We start from the raw sequence: 18,512 nt of genomic DNA on the forward strand, positions 1-18,512 counted from the left end.
GTGCCCATTTCTAGTCCATCCCCTGAGATAATCTCCATTTCAATGAATTTCCTGAGAAACAGAGACAGAGACTGTTTGATGCACATACGCCTTTGAAAGCTCATCCTTTCAGACCTTGAAATAATAACAAACATCCCTATGTGTTTGAGTAACTGCCAGGTAACTGATTGTTTGTGTCTAATTAGCATACCTGTGGGCCACCACTTAAAAAGGGGTGTAGTACAAGAGAGCCTGGAACTCTTCTTCTTCTTCTAATGCACACCTGTTTGGTCATAAGCTGAGAGGAGACTTCTACCCTCTGCACTATAAAATGTGGTGTACAGTGGTACATACTCTGCTGTAGCCCTTTGGGTTCTATGGCGTCTGATGACCCGGCACACTGCACCCAGCACCACGAGGACGAGGAGTAGAATCACCACAAAGACGATGAAGACATCTGACCCAAGCCACTGGGACATCGTCCCATACCTGCTGCCACTGTCACTCATGCCTAGACACAAAAGGAAACAACCTACATAATCAGCTTCATAGTGGTGTGTGTGTGTGTGTGTGTGTGTGTGTGTGTGTGTGTGTGTGTGTGTGTGTGTGTGTGTGTGTGTGTGTGTGTGTGTGTGTGTCAGTCAATCACCTGTTGTGTCTTGGGGACAGGGTGCTTCCTGGAATAGTGGTTGTAAGCGTGGGGAGGTAACCAAGAGAGGTCCCACGGTTTGATGCTCCCCCACTGGCCCTCCCTCAGTCACATCCATGTGTTTGAGGAATTAATATCCACTGAAAGTGATCCATTTGTCTATACAGAAAAGGCTGAATATTACACTTATGCACTGATCCCTTTGAGTAGGCTGAGTGTAGAATGATGACTACCACAAAGGTCTGTTTAACTGTGTATGATGCCTTTGTGATGCAACTGCATGAATGTTCTATTCAAAATCAACAGTACAGTTTCAGGAATATCAAATTATGAAATACCTCTTGATTGTGATGGATATGACCTCTAAATACCTCAGTGAGTTAAGAATCATGTCTTACCTTGTCATAATCAAAACAACAAGAATTACAGTACTTTATTATTTCTGTATTCCTGTGTCCGACTCTGTGGTGATATGCAGAAATTACGTAGTAGGGCTTAAATGTTGGATCATTGTTTAATGTATGTATAATATACGTAAATACAAAAAAAAAACTAAATAAACCAAGGAAAGTCAGTCAAGAACACTTGGATCTCAAAAACACCGATAGGCTTTAGGCATGCAAATGGAGGACAGTGATCATGTTTGGCCACATGATGTCACTACATCACATATCATTGCTCAAGTTCATCTACACATTAATATGACGGTTTTAATTAATATGACGCATTAATATGACGCTTTTATCCAAAGCGACTTACAGTGCAGTGAGTGCATACATTTTTCAGTGTATAATATATAGATATATATGGTCCCACCAGGAATAAAGACATCCCATTGCATAAAGACATCCTCATGCACCCTCAAACTCAGATAATCATTAATCATAATATAAAAATATACAACTATAAAATACAACACACAAAATACATTCAAATTGTGTTTGGCAAGAACCAACTGGCAAGAGTTGTGGCATTTCAATGACCTCAATCTTAATTGGCTGGCAGGAAACATTCCAGCCTACTTATTATTCTACTGAGTAACTTTAAATGATGATGTATGAATACAGTGATTAGAGGACCATCAGAGAGTAGTGAGTTCTCAAAAGAACCAGGTTTCAGTCAAGGAGCAGGTCTCTCCATCTAAAGTATCTCTCTTTTGTATTATTGGAAAAAAGGATTATAAGCAGGTCCAGTGGAGTCATCCATTTCTCCCGGTAGGGGACAGAAGAACACCTTTTTCCCCTTTTTGGCTTTCAACCTAGAGAAATAGAGGAGATGGAGAGAGCAGATTAAGAGAGCATAATCATCGTGTGTGTGTGTGTGTGTGTGTGTGTGTGTGTGTGTGTGTGTGTGTGTGTGTGTGTGTGTGTGTGTGTGTGTGTGTGTGTGTGTGTGTGTGTGTGTGTGTGTGTGTGTGTGGTGCATCATATTAATTCATTATGACCTTCTCTATTTAAGTTGTTTTGTGTCTCCCAGTATCGTAGCTTGACTTGTTAGAGGTTTGTTTCTCATGGTCCTCTTTGTCATGTCATAGGATCTAGTCTCCAATGCTCTAGTTCATTTAGTTAAGTTATTTGGTTTGTTATTTTATTTTATTTTGTTTAAGTCTTTCAACTGCAGTGCTTCGTCTGGTCTCTTCTCTGCGCCTGGGTCCGACCCAACAAACCTTACAGCGTGCGTGAGTGTGAAAGAGAAAGCGAGAGAGGTGAGCGTTGTGAGAGTACGCTGACACACGTTTGTCTACCGCTCCTCCACGCTAAACGTCTGTTATTTCTTGCTAATTGGGTGGTCATTATTAGGTTTCAGTAAGATGTTTACCTAATAGTTTTGCCTTTTTGGGCTGCGGAGTGGTTTACGAAGAGCTGTGGTTGCTTTCTACGGACTGTCAAGAGTGACAGATTCCATCTGTTTGATTTTGCGTTGTAGACTCAACCCTCGAAAAGTGACCTAGGTAAATGCCTTCGGAAAGTATTGTAGCGAACGGCGGGGCAGAGCAGCTTGCCTTAAGCGGGTATCGAACTCGCAACCTTCCGCTTACAAACCGGCCGCGCTAGCCACAACACCAAGAGAGTTAACTCACTTGGCGGAGCTGCTAACGGGCCTTACACAGGGTCGTTACACTATCCCCTCCGTTCGGGAGAGCGTGCCCTCACGCTTCACTATACAAGTCTCTCACGTGGACACGCCTCTCCGATGGCCTCACGGGCGCCATCCCACTTCTGACACCAATGTAGCGAACGGCGGGGCAGAGCAGCTTGCCTTAAGCGGGTATCGAACTCGCAACCTCTCGCTTACAAAGCGGCCGCGCTAGACACAACACCAAGAGAGTTAACTCACTTGGCGGAGCTGCTAACGGGCCTTACACAGGGTCGTTACAGTATTCAGACCCCTAAACTTTTTCCATATTTTGTTGTGTTTTTGACTCAATTTAAAATGGATTAAATTAAAATCATTTGCCATCAATCCACATACAGTACCCCAGAATGACAAAGTGAAAACAGGTGTTTTGAAATTTCAGTAAATGTATTAAAATTGAACAGAAATACCTCATGTACATAAGTATTCAGACCCTTTGCTATGACTGTTAGCAATGATCGTGCAGTGGACCCAAGTGCGGAGAGATACTCAGACGACGAGCGTAAAGTAAAATCAATGAATGTTTTAATCAGAGAACTGGGGCACGCCACACAAACAAACACTGGGGGGAAAGGGAGCAAGTCCTGGGAGCGGGTTTCCGACTACGCCATCAAGTTCCACACCCTCTTTTCGCTTTGGCCATAAAGATTGACAATCGTCTCCAGGAGAGAGAGAGAGAGAGATCCAGGGCTGCTGTTACTCCGCCCGTCCTGAGGGGGCAGTTCACTGCCAATCACTCCTCTTCGTGATGTCCTCCCCAATGGCTCTTCCTGGTGGCTGACTCACCCTACTGCTTCGGAGGAGCCCATGCTGTTGGGGAGAGCCAGGCTCACTCCCGAAGAGCGCCAGTGCCGTCTACGAGAGGGCAGATGCATCTACTGTTTTCAGCTGGGTCATTTCATGTCTGTGTGTCCTGTAAGACCAGGCTCATCAGTGAAGAAGAGGGCGCTGGTGAGCCGAACCATTTCTTCTGCCGGTCAAGCCAAAAGACTTGGACTGTTCTCCTGCCCAAGCCATTAGGGGCCAACGCTCTTGATGGTCGCTTTTTGTGCACAGTCACTCACCGCACTCAACGCACTATAGACTTGCTCCCAGGAACTTCACCTCCCAGAGGGCGTCTCTATTCCTTGTCGGATCGTGAGAGGGATGCTAAGAAGAAGTACATTGAATCTTCCCTTGCTGCCTGTATTATTCGCCCATCCTCTTCTCCTGCTGGGGCTGGTTTCTTCTTCGTCGACAAGAAGGATAAGATGCTTCGCCCCTGCATCGACTATCGAGGCCTGAATGATATCATCATTAAGAACAGGTACCCCCTCCCTCTTATCTCATCAGCATTTGAACTTTTGCAAGGCGCTAAGATCTTTACTACGCTTGATCTTAGAAATGCTTATCATTTGGTAAGGATAAGGGAGGGGGACGAGTGGAAAATGGCCTTCAACACCCTTAGTGGTCACTACGATTATCATGTAATGCCTTTTGGTTTCACCAATGCTTTAGCTGTGTTCCAGGCTCGTTCTCTGAGAGATGTTGAATCAGTTTGTCTACCTGGATGATATCCTCATCTTCTCCCCTGATGAGAAGACTCATGTCCAGCACGTCCACCAAGTGCTTCAGCACCTCCTCGATAACCAGCTCTTCGTTAAGGCAGAGAAGTGTGAATTCCATGCGTCCACCGTTGCTTTCCTTGTATTCATCATCTTTGGATAACATTCAAATGGATCCTGCCAAGGTTAGTGCGGTTGCTGAGTGGCCCATGCCAACCAGTCGTAAGTTAGTAGCGTTTTTTGGGCTTTGCTCATTTTTATTGGGTTAGGGTTAGGGCACCCGTTTTTGGTTTGGACTGACCACAAGAACCTGGAGTACGACTGCCAAGCAACTCAACTCCAGGCATGCCAGATGGGCTCTGTTTTTTAATAGATTTAATTTTTCTTTGTCCTACCGGCCTGATTCCAAGAATGTTAAGCCTGATGCCCTGTCTCGCTCTGTAAACCCTAGAGATGGTTTTGCGTGAAAATCCCAGTAGATCAGCAGTTTCTGAAATACTCAGACCAGCCCGTCTGGCACCAACAACCATGCCACGTTCAAAGTCACTTAAATCACCTTTCTTCCCCATTCTGATGCTCGGTTTGAACTTCAGCAGGTTGTCTTGACTATATCTACATGCCTAAATGCATTGAGTTGCTGCCATGTGATTGGCTGATTAGATATTTGCGTTACAGAGCAGTTGAACAGGTGTACCTAATAAAGTGGCCGGTGAGTGTATAATCAGTCCCACTTGACCCCGGTCTCAAGGTGCTTTCCCCTGTTTTTGTCTGTGTTTGTGTATGTGTCTGTTTGTGTGTATGTGCATGCGTGCGCGTATGTGTGTGTGTGTACTAACTTTCTCCATAGAGTCCACCCACACAGGGAAAAGACCAGCATGGTGATGACAATGACGACCAGCGCACAGACCACCGCCGCATCCCACCCCTGTTCAGGGTCAGCCATATCTATGACAGAAAGGGGTCAGGGGTTAGAATCCTCACACGGACAAGGGTCAAATGCACTTACTGCATATACTGTACTCATTAATATGACATAAATGATGTAGCCTGCTACTTGTGTGAATATAGGGTAAACTTATGCAGGTGATACAGGTGATAAAAGCTAGAGGATCATGCGATGTAACACAATTGGGCAGTATAACACAAGTACTTGTTTATACTATAGTTTTTATTGTTTCCTCAGGAACCACTCTGTTCTGGAGTGATGACTATTTTCAGGAGTGAACAGTTGAGCTGTATCTGGCAGTGTTTTTACCTGAGTGACAGGACCAATGGCTCCAATCACTCCAGTAGCCTCTATCAGCACAATACTGGTGCATTTTGGATCTGACCCGGAAACAGTTCCTCTTGGATTCATCCATAGACTGATAAGTTCGGGTCGTCTCCCTGGTTACTTCCCTCTGCTGACAGTGACAAGAACAATGTTAAGCCTTTTGCGTAACGTTTTTCTACCATTTCTACCAAACTTACAGTTTTTGTACACATTTTTATAGAAACAGGACAGGTAGCAAAAGTCACTGAAAAGGCAGTCAAATCCATTGTGTATTTCCCTGACAGGTACCAATATTCCTATGCATGTGTCCGTGATAAACTCCAATCACATAAGTTATATGTACCAACAGCAATTGCTGCCCTCCTAAATCCTCTTGTCTGGCTTCCATCTCCCACTCCAAGCAGTGGCTAGGGATCCTTCCACAGGGATAGTCCCACTGCAGCTGCAGCTGCTTGTCAGGGCCAGGCTCTACATGCAGGGTCTCTGTGGCTTCAGGCTTCACTGCAGACAACAAAAGAAAATAATGACATCATTATAATAACAAGGGTGTGTATGCCAAGTGGGTACAGGAAAGATCTCTTTTGATATGCAACTGAGCAAAGTCATCCATGGGACGTACAGTCATGAGAAAAAATTAGGACACCCTATGAAAACCTTTGTCTTCTTCAACATATTCAAACATATGGACATTTGATATTCATTTGAACAATATTGAAAAATTGAGGTAATATAACTAAACAAATACAACTGAAACAAATTATTTAAAAAATGATTGGTAAAATGTAATTAATAGAAATGCAATCTTCTTGTGAGGAAAAAGTTAGGACACCCCCACATTTAGTTCCACTTAAAATGCCTAAAATTATAATAAAGAGCACCACATCAGGTGCAAATGATTAGAACATCGTTACAGAGGATTTTGGAGGAGCCTGTCCTATTTAAGCCTCAGATATTTAGTTTGGTTTGCTCTTGATTGTTGAAGTGAGTTGCATTACCATGGCGAGATCAAAAGAGCTCTCTGAGGCCTTCAGAAGAAAAATTGTAGATGCATATGAGTCTGGGAAGGGATATAAAAAGATCTCCAAACTATTCGAAATTGGCCATTCCACTGTCCGGAAAATAATTTACAAGTGGAGAACATTTAAAACCACCACCAACATGGCCAGGTCAGGCCGCCCAAGCAAGTTCAGCATAAGAGCTGACCGAAAGATGCTTAAAGAAGTCTCCAACAATCCCAGAATGTCATCACGAGACCTACAGGTATCTCTTGCCACAATTGATGTCAAAGTACATGCATCCACCATAAGAAAGAGACTGAACAAGTTTGCATTACATGGGAGGTGTGCAAGGAGGAAACCCCTGCTGTCAAAAAAAAACATCAGGGCAAGACTAAAGTTTGCCAGAGAACACCTAGAGAAAGACCAGAACTTCTGGAACAATGTGCTTTGGACAGATGAATCCAAAGTTGAACTATTTGGGCACAGTAAGAGTAAACATGTTTGGCGCAAAACCAAGACAGCATTTGAGAACAAGAACCTCATACCAACTGTGAAGCATGGGGGTGGAAATGTCATGGTTTGGGGCTGCTTTTCTGCAGCAGGGCCTGGTCAGCTCACCATCATAGAATCCACTATGAATTTTGTATTGTATCAGAGGGTGCTTGAGGAAAATGTGAGACCATCTGTTCGAAAGTTGAAGCTGAAGCAGATGTGGACCATGCAACATGACAATGACCCAAAACATTCCAGTAAATCTACCAAGGAATGGCTCAAGAAAAATAAATTGAGAGTTCTGGAATGGTCAAGTCAAAGCCCGGATCTTAATCTTATTGAGATGCTGTGGATTGATTTGAAACTGGCTGTGCATGCAAGACACCCCTCGAACATCACACAGCTGAAAGAATTCTGCAAGGAGGAGTGGGAAAAACCTTCTCCCAATTGATGTCAGAGACCTGTAGACAGTTATAAGAAACGTCTAATTGAGGTTATTTCAGCCAAGGGGGGCAATACTAGCTATTAGGGCATAGGGTGTCCTAACTTTTTCCTCAGTAGGAATTGGCATTATTGTTAATTTTTCGTTAAATAAATGATTACAAAGTTACATTTTCATAGTTTTTTGTTCAATTACATCCCCTTTATCTATAGACATTGTTAGAAAGAAGATAACATATTGATATGTCCATATTTTTAAGAGAATAACTTAATATTTTGGGGGGTGTCCTAACTTTTTCTCATGACTGTATTGTAATCAGGCCTATTGTAGGCATATGGTAAACAAATTGGAGTGTTGTGTACCGTGATTCTGAACCTGCAGGGAGAAGAATGCGGGCCTCATAGGCCCTGCTGGAGAGGAATTGTTCACACATATGTTGAAATCTGTGAATTCTGCGAGAAACTCCAAGGTGAAATTACATCCCATCCTAACCCCATCAGAAAGGGTGTACTCAGGGCATTCCCTGGCATGTTCCATCTCCCGATGCCTGGAAAAGCATGTAGACACACTCAGATCACATAAAAGTACCACACCCAAACAATAAAATCATTATAGATTCAATACACGTTCAGGTATATTGAGAATGTTATGCAGTTGCAACTTGCTTAAAGCATGAATGTTCCCATGTTATTGTGACTGACAGAATTCAACCATAGCCCGCTAAGATAAAGTCTAACTTGTGCACTATTTATCACACTAGTGTTGTCACCGATCCACCTCTGTTACATTACAGTGGTACTGTATGTGTGTGCTGAATGAGGTGGTCCTACCAGAAGTACAGGCCATGCTGGGAGTGGGCTGGCTCCTCTGGGCCTCTCTCCCAGGTACACTCCATGTACACTTTATGATAGAACACACAGCCAAAACCCTGGATCCTGGAGCCAATTGGGCCTGGTAGGAATTTAACAAAAAACAAAAACAAAAACATGTCATATTAAAAATCATAGCATCACTGTCATTATCATAGTGCCTGCAGACTCCACCAATCATCTGTCTTTCACTTGGATGGAATGGAAGATTATGCTTTTTGTGCCTGCAGCTGAACAGGGTTTTAATCCACAGCTCAATTACCTAAGATTTAGCCTAAGATTTAATTACTCACCTATGTTAGTTGAAGGCAGGACAACCTCTGTGAAGGGACTCTTGATCTCAGAGCCGTTGGTGCAGGGTCCTCTAAGTAACGTGCAGATCCTCACCCTGACCTCCTTCTCCAGGTCGAACTGAGCACTGTACCCCTTCTCAACAGTCCTGACCGCCTAGCAACAGAGAGATAAGATGAGACACCAAAGTAATATTCCAAGATGTGTTTGGTCTCACAAAGGTAAACTACAGGGCCAGCCTACACATGCATTCTTCTCCCTGCAGGTTCAGAATCACGGTACACAACACTACAATTTGTTTACCATATGCCTACAATATGCCTGAATACAATACGTCCCATGGATGACTTTCCTCAGTTGCACATCAAAAGAGATCTTTCCTGTACCCACTTAGAATGGCATACACACCCTTGTCATTATTTTCTTTTGTTGTCTGCAGTGAAGCCTGAAGCCACAGAGACCCTGCATGTGGAGGCTGAGCTAAGGAAAGCGATGACATCATTGCGACATATTTGTTTTGGTGGTATCTTGAACCACTACTAGGCATAGCAGACCTTAAGATTGTCAAACTTTTATTTGATCCTTGATATTTCATGTTGAAAACATCTATACCCATGCATTGTAAGCCCTCAGCTAGGGTTTCAACAGCTGACGGACCACACACTAGTATTAAGGCTTATAACTGTACAGCATGGCAGATATGTTTTCATATAGTTGTATGCACAATTACTTACAGTCCATCTGTTGAGGTATGTATTGAGGTACTCCAGTTGGAATCGCATGGAGCAGTCTGTCAGGTTCTGCAGGCTGGCTGGATGGCTCCAATGGATGTACAACTGCCCCAGGTGGCCAGGGTCCAGAATCAAAATATTCTCAGGTGGATCCACTGGAATTCAATTCAGTGTATTTTCAGGTCTATGGTTGATTGTTCAACGGCACCACATTTTCAGAAAAAGAGCAACCTCTGTTTAATGTTTATGGATTACTCCATTGACAATGCAAATCAGGATTAGGGTTAGAGGAAGCTGATTAATGAAATACTGTGAAAAAAAAAGATCCACTAGTCCACAACTATCTAAGAGAAACATTTATGAATAATCCTTGTTGATCCAAATTCATTTATGACTGAATCCTTCTATTCAGATTCAGTGATACATGAATGGGGATCAACAATAATTATTCCTCAGTTGTTCTGTTAGACAGTGATTAACAAGTGGGCATATATTCAGTCATGAGACAAATGTTTGATTCATAACATGAGACGAACAGGAGACTAACCTTTAATTCTCTCAGACTGGATGCTTTGACTCCTGTCTGACATCATCCAAATGGCTGTCAGCCAGCATAATGTATTACTCTTCAGCATTGTCCTGATAGGTTCCTGTAACATAATAAAATTATCGTTTGACATGAAGCCATCTTATCTTATATTATCTTTTGGCATAGAAAACAACATACAGAATAATATGGTATGAAATTGTCATAACATTCTAACATACAACTGAAAGGAATAACCTGAATTTATAGAGGTCTATCAATACATGTCATTGCCTTGATTTGAGGGCTGTACAGATGAATTGAACAGATTAATCAACTAATGCTTTAGTTGACAACAGATTTGTAAACATTAAAAATAAAAAGTAAAAGGAAACTTGGTTCAAGAAACGATCACCCTCTTGTCTTAATCTATTGGAATGGGAATAGCAATTTACACGTTTGAGTTGCTTCCCTACACTTGCCTTCTGCACTTCTATATTCCTTGCAAAAATTCAGATTGAAGTCCATATTATTTAAAAATAATACACAGTTGCTAGATACATTTCATCTATTGCTTGTCATTTGATGGACATAGCCTGAGAAAAGTAATCACTTAAAACCATACCAAATGAATGAAACATTTCTTTCTGTATCAGTGTACCAAACATATAGAATGCATACTAAGATACACAGTGCATCAATTCAAAGGCAACCTAGGGTGTAACAAAAGCATAATAAAGATGAGATTATTTGGACACACAGAGAACATTTGCATAACTGCAGCCAAACATGTGCTGAGGGTACTTACTACAAACAGGTGGTGGGGGAGAACTCCCTTGTTGCTGGTGCAAGGACTCTCTGTCTGTTTAGGGTTGTGTGGGAGGGCTATGCCTTTGAGCTCATATGTACACGGTGACTCACACCATTTACCATCCACAGAGAATACCATGGCAAAGCAGCAGAGGGAGTCTATGTTTTGTCAGGGCGTCAAGGGGTTCTGTCAGGGCATCTGGGCTTTCTACCAAACCAGGAAGCCCATGTTTAGAGAATATGCTGTATCAATCTGCTGTATGGGTAGGGGCCAGGGGCAGCAGGATCATAGATCTTTGGATATCCATCCTGCAGGATGTTTTTGTTCTCTTTTCCCTGGAATAAGGTCCTGGTTTCCAAAAAGTTCATTAAAATATTTCCCTCGAAGCTCATTAAGTAAACAAGAGGCAGCCACACCAACAGTACTGCCTTCTTAAGATTCAATGTTCAGCCCTCCCTGGCCTCGAGCTCACATTTTGTACAACACACACTTTCAAGCCACCATGTTGACATCTGAAGATTAATCTAGCACAGAACATCTTGTCTGTAGTACTGCAATACTAACATACTAAGAAGATAGACAGTCACTGCCTATCTTCCACCATAGAGTAAAGAACCATCTCTTTAGATTACACTTGGGCTCCTTCTCAGACTTCTCCACCTTCTAGTACTACCCAGGTGTTCTTCACTTGTACTGAACGTGAACCTGAAAAACATCAAACAATCGTTTTATTCTATTTCTCTAGCACTGTGACTCCTTTTGGCACTTATTCTCATAGAAAGTCTTCATCGAGTGGAATTCCCATTATCAATTACTGGCAAGATGAGTAACTGTTTACATAACAGTCTTAAAGTCTGCTTACATACATGTAAACATAATTTTCCAGTGTATTTATGTAAGGAGATTCATTTCACAGAGAGCCATTGAGGTAAAGGTGTTAGTTGGCCTTACCTGAGGGGGAGATGATGCTAAAGAATGGACAGAGTCGGAAATAATTCCACTTTATTTTTCCTTTGACCTTGAAACAATGTTTCTGTTTGTTTTTTTGTTTGTCTGTTTTTTAAGAAACACCCCACAATTTATACAGATGATATATACAGATATGGGGCTTGGTCATACGGGATCCTTGCATGCGTTTCATTTATTTTTAAATACAAAACGTTTATGTACAGAATACATCAGAATGTTCTGGGCAGTATAGTGTGTGGACGATTCTTCCTGCTCTTTTATGATAGGATTGAAGGCTCTAAACAGTGTTGTTAATGTGAATGACAGACGTACAGGAATGTGGGAGTGCAGAAGTATAGTAATGTATACAAGGCTCTGAGTAGGGCAGGAATTAGCTGTGGGCTTACTCATATTTACACTTAGTCATAACAAAAAGCTAACATTTATGCTACTCAGAAATGACCATTCGATGTGTGATTATGATTACAAAAGTATGACTCTTATGAAACCTGTTTAATATAAAGAATATTGAACAGCTGATATGTTCCCTGTCAAGAAACATTTACACATTTAGACGTAGTAATAAATAGTCTGGTGATGTTTTCTTACACTGAAGGTCTTCTATGCTTCAGGCTTTGTGTTTGTGTTGATATTGGCCACATGATGACATTCTACATGATCTTGATGAAATGTTGCCTTCATTGATTTGGCACTTGGTATTACACACAACCGAATTAAAAAAAACCAAAACAAGTCATGGCAAGTATAAATGTACGAGAGATAGAAGAATAACTGGTTGTATGACAAGTATGACCACACAAAGCAATAAAAAATAATATGTACTGTACACAACATAGTGGTCAGATTCATTATACACAAGAATTTTTAATTACATTAGGACTAACTTCCCAAAACACAAGGAGCCGGGTTCCATGGCCTGCTCGTATTACAATTAAAATGTTTCATTTAAACAAAGATTGAATGGGGCCTTATGAGGGAGAGTACAAGCACTTCAGCCAAAATATACAAAAAAGGAGAATCAGTTTGAAGCAACAACAAAAAAAATCATGTCATACAGTTTAACTTCAAAAGGGGAAACACACAAACAAACGGAGCATATAAATAGAAAAAATAAATAGATAAATAGTTTCCCTGATATAATATTTAAGTGGTCAGGATTTGTCTATGTGATCACCTCAATGCTATAAGCACGTTGGCGTATTTGACGTTTTGCAGTGAACCTTAACACTATCTCAGACTCAGACGAACAAGTAATGAACTCAAAGATAAAATAGTTAAATATAAAAAAAAAAATGTTTCATTGCATCAAATTACCAAAGGATAAAATATCAGCATTTCCAGGTAATTCCAACGAATCACCCGTTGTGCTTTCTACTAGTCATGTTCAATAAGCACACGGTATAATCAAAGTGACTTGCAGTCACAGGTCATACGTCTTTAGGTCTGCATTTGAGCAAAGGTCCTCTACTCTTTACACATGGTACTACGGCAATGCTGAGCTACATAGCCTAACCATCGGCAGTACACTACCTTTAGATGTGCTCACACCACAGTTTGAGACAGTGACATAAGCACAGCAGAAGAGCAAACAGGCGATCGGACGTGAAACTGAGGTGAACCTCAACCAACTCCATCAGCAACCGTATGCATGTGAAGAAGTCTTTGCCCTAACGTGCTGTTATACAACATCCATCCAAATCATGGATACCATGCTTTTAGAAGTGAGCTTAGCATTCTGCCCTGAATGGGAAGGTGATGGTAGTAAATTCAACTGAAATGCAGACTTTGTAAAAACTGTGTGTGCAGGTTCAGATTGTGACTGCTGTTGAGTTCCCCATAATAACAAGGTTAAAGAAAATCTAAGAAAGATCCAAGTTGCACCTCTAGGATAGAAGAACAGAGGTATAGCGTATGATGATAAAATAAATACTCTTACAAATACAATAAAAAAATCCCCTTAGAAAGCTAAGTTGCTTGAGTTCTGTGGTGTGGCTGGAGGGCCAGCATGCAGTTAAGTTCTCTGAGTGAAAAGAGTGAGTACATGCCTTTAAAACAGCTATAACTTCACTACCAATGTCTTTAATACAGAGAGTTGAAAAGCCGAGTGATCTCAGTGTTGGCACCACAAGGCTCAATGGTCTCAGAGCATGGGCGAGTGAATATCACCATGGCAACAGGTCTTCATTGTTACAGTGATCTGCCATATTCTGACCTCTGACCTGGCTGAATGTTCATCACCTCTCATAAAGTCCACGCTGTGCAGGTCACACAGATCACACACAGTCACACGGGTACTCTACACACATACAGTATGGCCCTCTGCGAGAGGACATGACACAAGCTAGGAATCTGATGGACAGGAGGCGGGTCCCAGCTGACATCATATATAGGAAGTTGGGAGGATCTGGGTTAAACCCTCCCCTCTCCTGGCTCAATCAGCTGGCAGTGGGCCCCCTGCGGCCCCAGGGCCCTCACCCCTAAGGGGTCCCTGGTCCCCGGTGATGAAGTCCTCGGCCCCTCCTCTGTGGAGTGTTGGGCTGGGGAGGGGAGGGGATGGCTGGACTGGGTGGCTGCTAGTTGTTAGACAGCAGACAGCTGGGTGGGTTTGGAGGCAGGCAGGTCCAGTAGAGCCTGGACAGTCACACCCACCTTCACCAGCCCACGCTCCTCTAGTATGTGGTGAGGTAAACACAGCTTGTCCTGCCACATCAAAGATACAACACAGTCAAGACTCTTTCCAGGACATTTCCAGGACTCACTAGAACCATTTACATGTGTTTATTTGTACAGCAATTAGCTACTTTTAAACTGAAAACCTAAGTCTGTCTATTCATGCTGAATAGCAGCCAGGGATAAAACAACTATAAGTCATATAAGTCAAACAATGCACTGAATGTTTTTGTTGGAACAGATGGTGGATATTCAAATTGTGTTTACCTGTGTAACACCAAGCTTTTTACATGCATCCAGAAAGTTCTCCACATTTCTGCGGCACTTCGCCATGCTGAGCTTTGGCTATGGGATAGAGTTGGGCAATCGGGTTAGCAGACGCATGGAGAACAAAGAAACAGATTGTTGTTTTGAATGAGTTAATCCGGGAAGAGTCGCTCACCCGCATGAGTACAGTCATGAGAAAAAGTTAGGACACCCCCCAAAATATTAAGTTATTCTCTTAAAAATATGGACATATCAATATGTTATCTTCTTTCTAACAATGTCTATAGATAAAGGGGATGTAATTGAACAAAAAACTATGAAAATGTAACTTTGTAATCATTTATTTAACGAAAAATTAACAATAATGCCAATTCCTACTGAGGAAAAAGTTAGGACACCCTATGCCCTAATAGCTAGTATTGCCCCCCTTGGCTGAAATAACCTCAATTAGACGTTTCTTATAACTGTCTACAGGTCTCTGACATCAATTGGGAGAAAGTTTTTCCCACTCCTCCTTGCAGAATTCTTTCAGCTGTGTGATGTTCGAGGGGTGTCTTGCATGCACAGCCAGTTTCAAATCAATCCACAGCATCTCAATAAGATTAAGATCCGGGCTTTGACTTGACCATTCCAGAACTCTCAATTTATTTTTCTTGAGCCATTCCTTGGTAGATTTACTGGAATGTTTTGGGTCATTGTCATGTTGCATGGTCCACATCTGCTTCAGCTTCAACTTTCGAACAGATGGTCTCACATTTTCCTCAAGCACCCTCTGATACAATACAAAATTCATAGTGGATTCTATGATGGTGAGCTGACCAGGCCCTGCTGCAGAAAAGCAGCCCCAAACCATGACATTTCCACCCCCATGCTTCACAGTTGGTATGAGGTTCTTGTTCTCAAATGCTGTCTTGGTTTTGTGCCAAACATGTCTACTCTTACTGTGCCCAAATAGTTCAACTTTGGATTCATCTGTCCAAAGCACATTGTTCCAGAAGTTCTGGTCTTTCTCTAGGTGTTCTCTGGCAAACTTTAGTCTTGCCCTGATGTTTTTTTTTGACAGCAGGGGTTTCCTCCTTGCACACCTCCCATGTAATGCAAACTTGTTCAGTCTCTTTCTTATGGTGGATGCATGTACTTTGACATCAATTGTGGCAAGAGATACCTGTAGGTCTCGTGATGACATTCTGGGATTGTTGGAGACTTCTTTAAGCATCTTTCGGTCAGCTCTTAGGCTGAACTTGCTTGGGCGGCCTGACCTGGCCATGTTGGTGGTGGTTTTAAATGTTCTCCACTTGTAAATTATTTTCCGGACAGTGGAATGGCCAATTTCGAATAGTTTGGAGATCTTTTTATATCCCTTCCCAGGCTCATATGCATCTACAATTTTTCTTCTGAAGGCCTCAGAGAGCTCTTTTGATCTCGCCATGGTGATGCAACTCACTTCAACAATCAAGAGCAAACCAAACTAAATATCTGAGGCTTAAATAGGACAGGCTCCTCCAAAATCCTCTGTAACGATGTTCTAATCATTTGCACCTGATGTGGTGCTCTTTATTATAATTTTAGGCATTTTAAGTGGAACTAAATGTGGGGGTGTCCTAACTTTTTCCTCACAAGAAGATTGCATTTCTATTAATTACATTTTACCAATCATTTTTTAAATAATTTGTTTCAGTTGTATTTGTTTAGTTATATTACCTCAATTTTTCAATATTGTTCAAATGAATATCAAATGTCCATATGTTTGAATATGTTGAAGAAGACAAAGGTTTTCATAGGGTGTCCTAATTTTTTCTCATGACTGTATGTGTGGTGTAAATAAGCATAGATAAGGTTTTCAGGGGTTGCAGGCTTACCACTGCAGGGGAGGGTACATGGATGCTGGCGACAGACCGGGGACGGATGTGATTGGCCAAATGACACAGAACAACGCCGTCCATCAGAGCAGCTCCGACGTCGTCCGGCAGCAACACCTTAAGTCTAGACTCCAGGTTCTGAGAAGAGTCACAGAAAACTCTAAAACATACCTGTTGATCAATTAAGCAATAATACCAGAGAGGCTGTGATTTGTGTGCAATATTGTCACGGGTAGGTGGAGTTATTAGTCCTGATGTGCAGCGGAGTGAACCACCACCACAAAACCACTAACAAGTGTTAATATTGACAGCCTCAAAGGCATTATTGCTTTTATACGTTTACACAACAAACCCAAAAATTGGGACAAGGTTGCTAGGGAACTCTTGAAACTCAAGGCAGGGGAGACCGCAGCCCATAAAAGTCTAATCAGCTTGGCTTTGCATACACATAGCAGCATTCCTAGTTAAATAGCTGTCATGACAGTTATATGACAGTTGATAAATGCCCAAAAGCAAGGCGTCTGTTGTTATGTAATTATTGTTTGTATTTTTTTGGCCATCTGTTGGTGTTGATATCGTTTGCCATACGGGGTTTCCTGACCTGCCGTAGTATACCAATCTGTTCCATTTCCTCTCTCAGGTGCTCCATTTTCCTCCTCATGGTAAAACTGGGGTCGGTGGAGCTGTACTCCTGACGGTTACTGCTTCGAGTAAATGCTACAACAACAATAGGAAACACTGGTGTTATAGAAGTACAAGCAAGAATCACTTAAAGGGACAGTCAACTCCGCAATCAATGTTTGTCCGACTCAAAAGTAGTGTACTGTTGAGATTAGTATGCGTCTCATGCCATTGGTTGTCTACATTCAGCTGTATGCTACAACCCCAAATGAATGGAAAAGATAAGCACCAAATAATCGCAGGGAATGATATGGTGCTTATCTTATGCTTGTCTGTTTATTTGGGAGCATCACTGGGCCCGGCAGACAAGCCATCTACTGATCCAGGGCGGTCAGGGCTATGGCAAGTCACTGGAATAGTATAACGTATTTCAGTGTCAAACAAGAATTGTTCAATAAATCCCATACTATAGACATCCTTTATTCACTGGACTGTGCACTTCAGTACATTTGAGGTGTTGAAATCTGAAGGCATAGCTCTACCATTTTTTGCTTGTCTTCATGACATAGGATATACAATACAGGAGGACAATACCGCTGAATACAGCAATGACTGGCTCAATTGTTGGAATACGAGTTGTACTCAGTGTGCATCAGTGTTATTTCTATGGGACTGAATTACTCAAATTCACGTCCATGGATATCTCTCTCATTTCCTCCAGAACAGACAGGCCCTATCTAACTATATCTGACTCAATTTAATCATGCAGCACTTTGCATTCCTACAGTACAGTATGTGGATTAGGCTGATGTATCTCAAACCTCACACTGTGACTGTCGTGCTCTTACTGGTAACGTTTTTACTGGGAACTCCTGGATGATAAATAGCACAATAAACTGTTCACTCATGAAAACTACTAGGCTGTTTAATGAAAGCAGCATTTGGAAAATGTCGAACAAAGGTCTACTGTACTGTTTAGTCATGCTGGTGACCTGACTCCTCCTTAAACGGGAGAGATGAGCACATGCTGCAGCAGGCACACATTTCCATAGAATTTCTCAATATTGATTTCCAGAGAAGAGAGAAAAAATAACCTTTGAGCAGGATAAAAAGGGATCAAAACAACAACAAAGAGGTCTCCCTGCCACAGCTGGAGAAATGTAACCACTCTCAATTTTATAGACAGAGCTATAGATGCAAGGACTGACCATCCAGGAGATCATAATGCTAGTTTATTTCACAAACTGTAGAATGTAAACATAACTGGAGACACTTGTCATTTTTGGAGACAGATGTCACCGGTATGATTGCAAGCAAAAGTAAATCTGAGTGGATGCTAATGAATGATAAACTTGCCCCTTTAAGAAGCACCCTAGTTATTTATA

At 41.9% G+C, this 18,512-nt stretch overlaps 2 protein-coding genes across 2 annotated transcripts in view; both read right to left on the minus strand.

The window, feature by feature from the left end:
* Positions 1 to 1,123: 1,123 nt before the first annotated feature.
* Positions 1,124 to 10,048, minus strand: il13ra2 (interleukin 13 receptor, alpha 2). Its single transcript, XM_083665143.1, has 9 exons — positions 9,952 to 10,048; positions 9,408 to 9,559; positions 8,676 to 8,829; positions 8,344 to 8,464; positions 7,876 to 8,060; positions 5,925 to 6,082; positions 5,564 to 5,711; positions 5,145 to 5,253; positions 1,124 to 1,886 (listed from the first exon to the last, which is right to left on the minus strand). Exons 1-9 carry the CDS (start codon positions 10,037 to 10,039, stop codon positions 1,790 to 1,792), a joined length of 1,212 nt encoding a protein of 403 aa, XP_083521269.1. The 5' UTR covers positions 10,040 to 10,048; the 3' UTR covers positions 1,124 to 1,789.
* Positions 10,049 to 11,726: 1,678 nt separating this feature from the next.
* Positions 11,727 to 18,512, minus strand: part of lrch2 (leucine-rich repeats and calponin homology (CH) domain containing 2) — a 29,311-nt gene continuing 22,525 nt past the window's right edge. Inside the window, exons 18-21 of the mRNA XM_083685344.1 lie at positions 17,108 to 17,223; positions 16,507 to 16,644; positions 14,648 to 14,725; positions 11,727 to 14,410 (exon numbers count right to left, since the gene is read on the minus strand). Coding sequence (XP_083541470.1) covers positions 14,291 to 14,410; positions 14,648 to 14,725; positions 16,507 to 16,644; positions 17,108 to 17,223 — 452 coding nt within the window. The 3' untranslated portion in view covers positions 11,727 to 14,290. The remainder of the gene's footprint in view (positions 14,411 to 14,647; positions 14,726 to 16,506; positions 16,645 to 17,107; positions 17,224 to 18,512) is intronic.

Source organism: Argentina silus (genome assembly GCF_951799395.1).
Source record: "Argentina silus genome assembly, chromosome: 2".
NCBI lineage: Eukaryota > Metazoa > Chordata > Actinopteri > Argentiniformes > Argentinidae > Argentina > Argentina silus.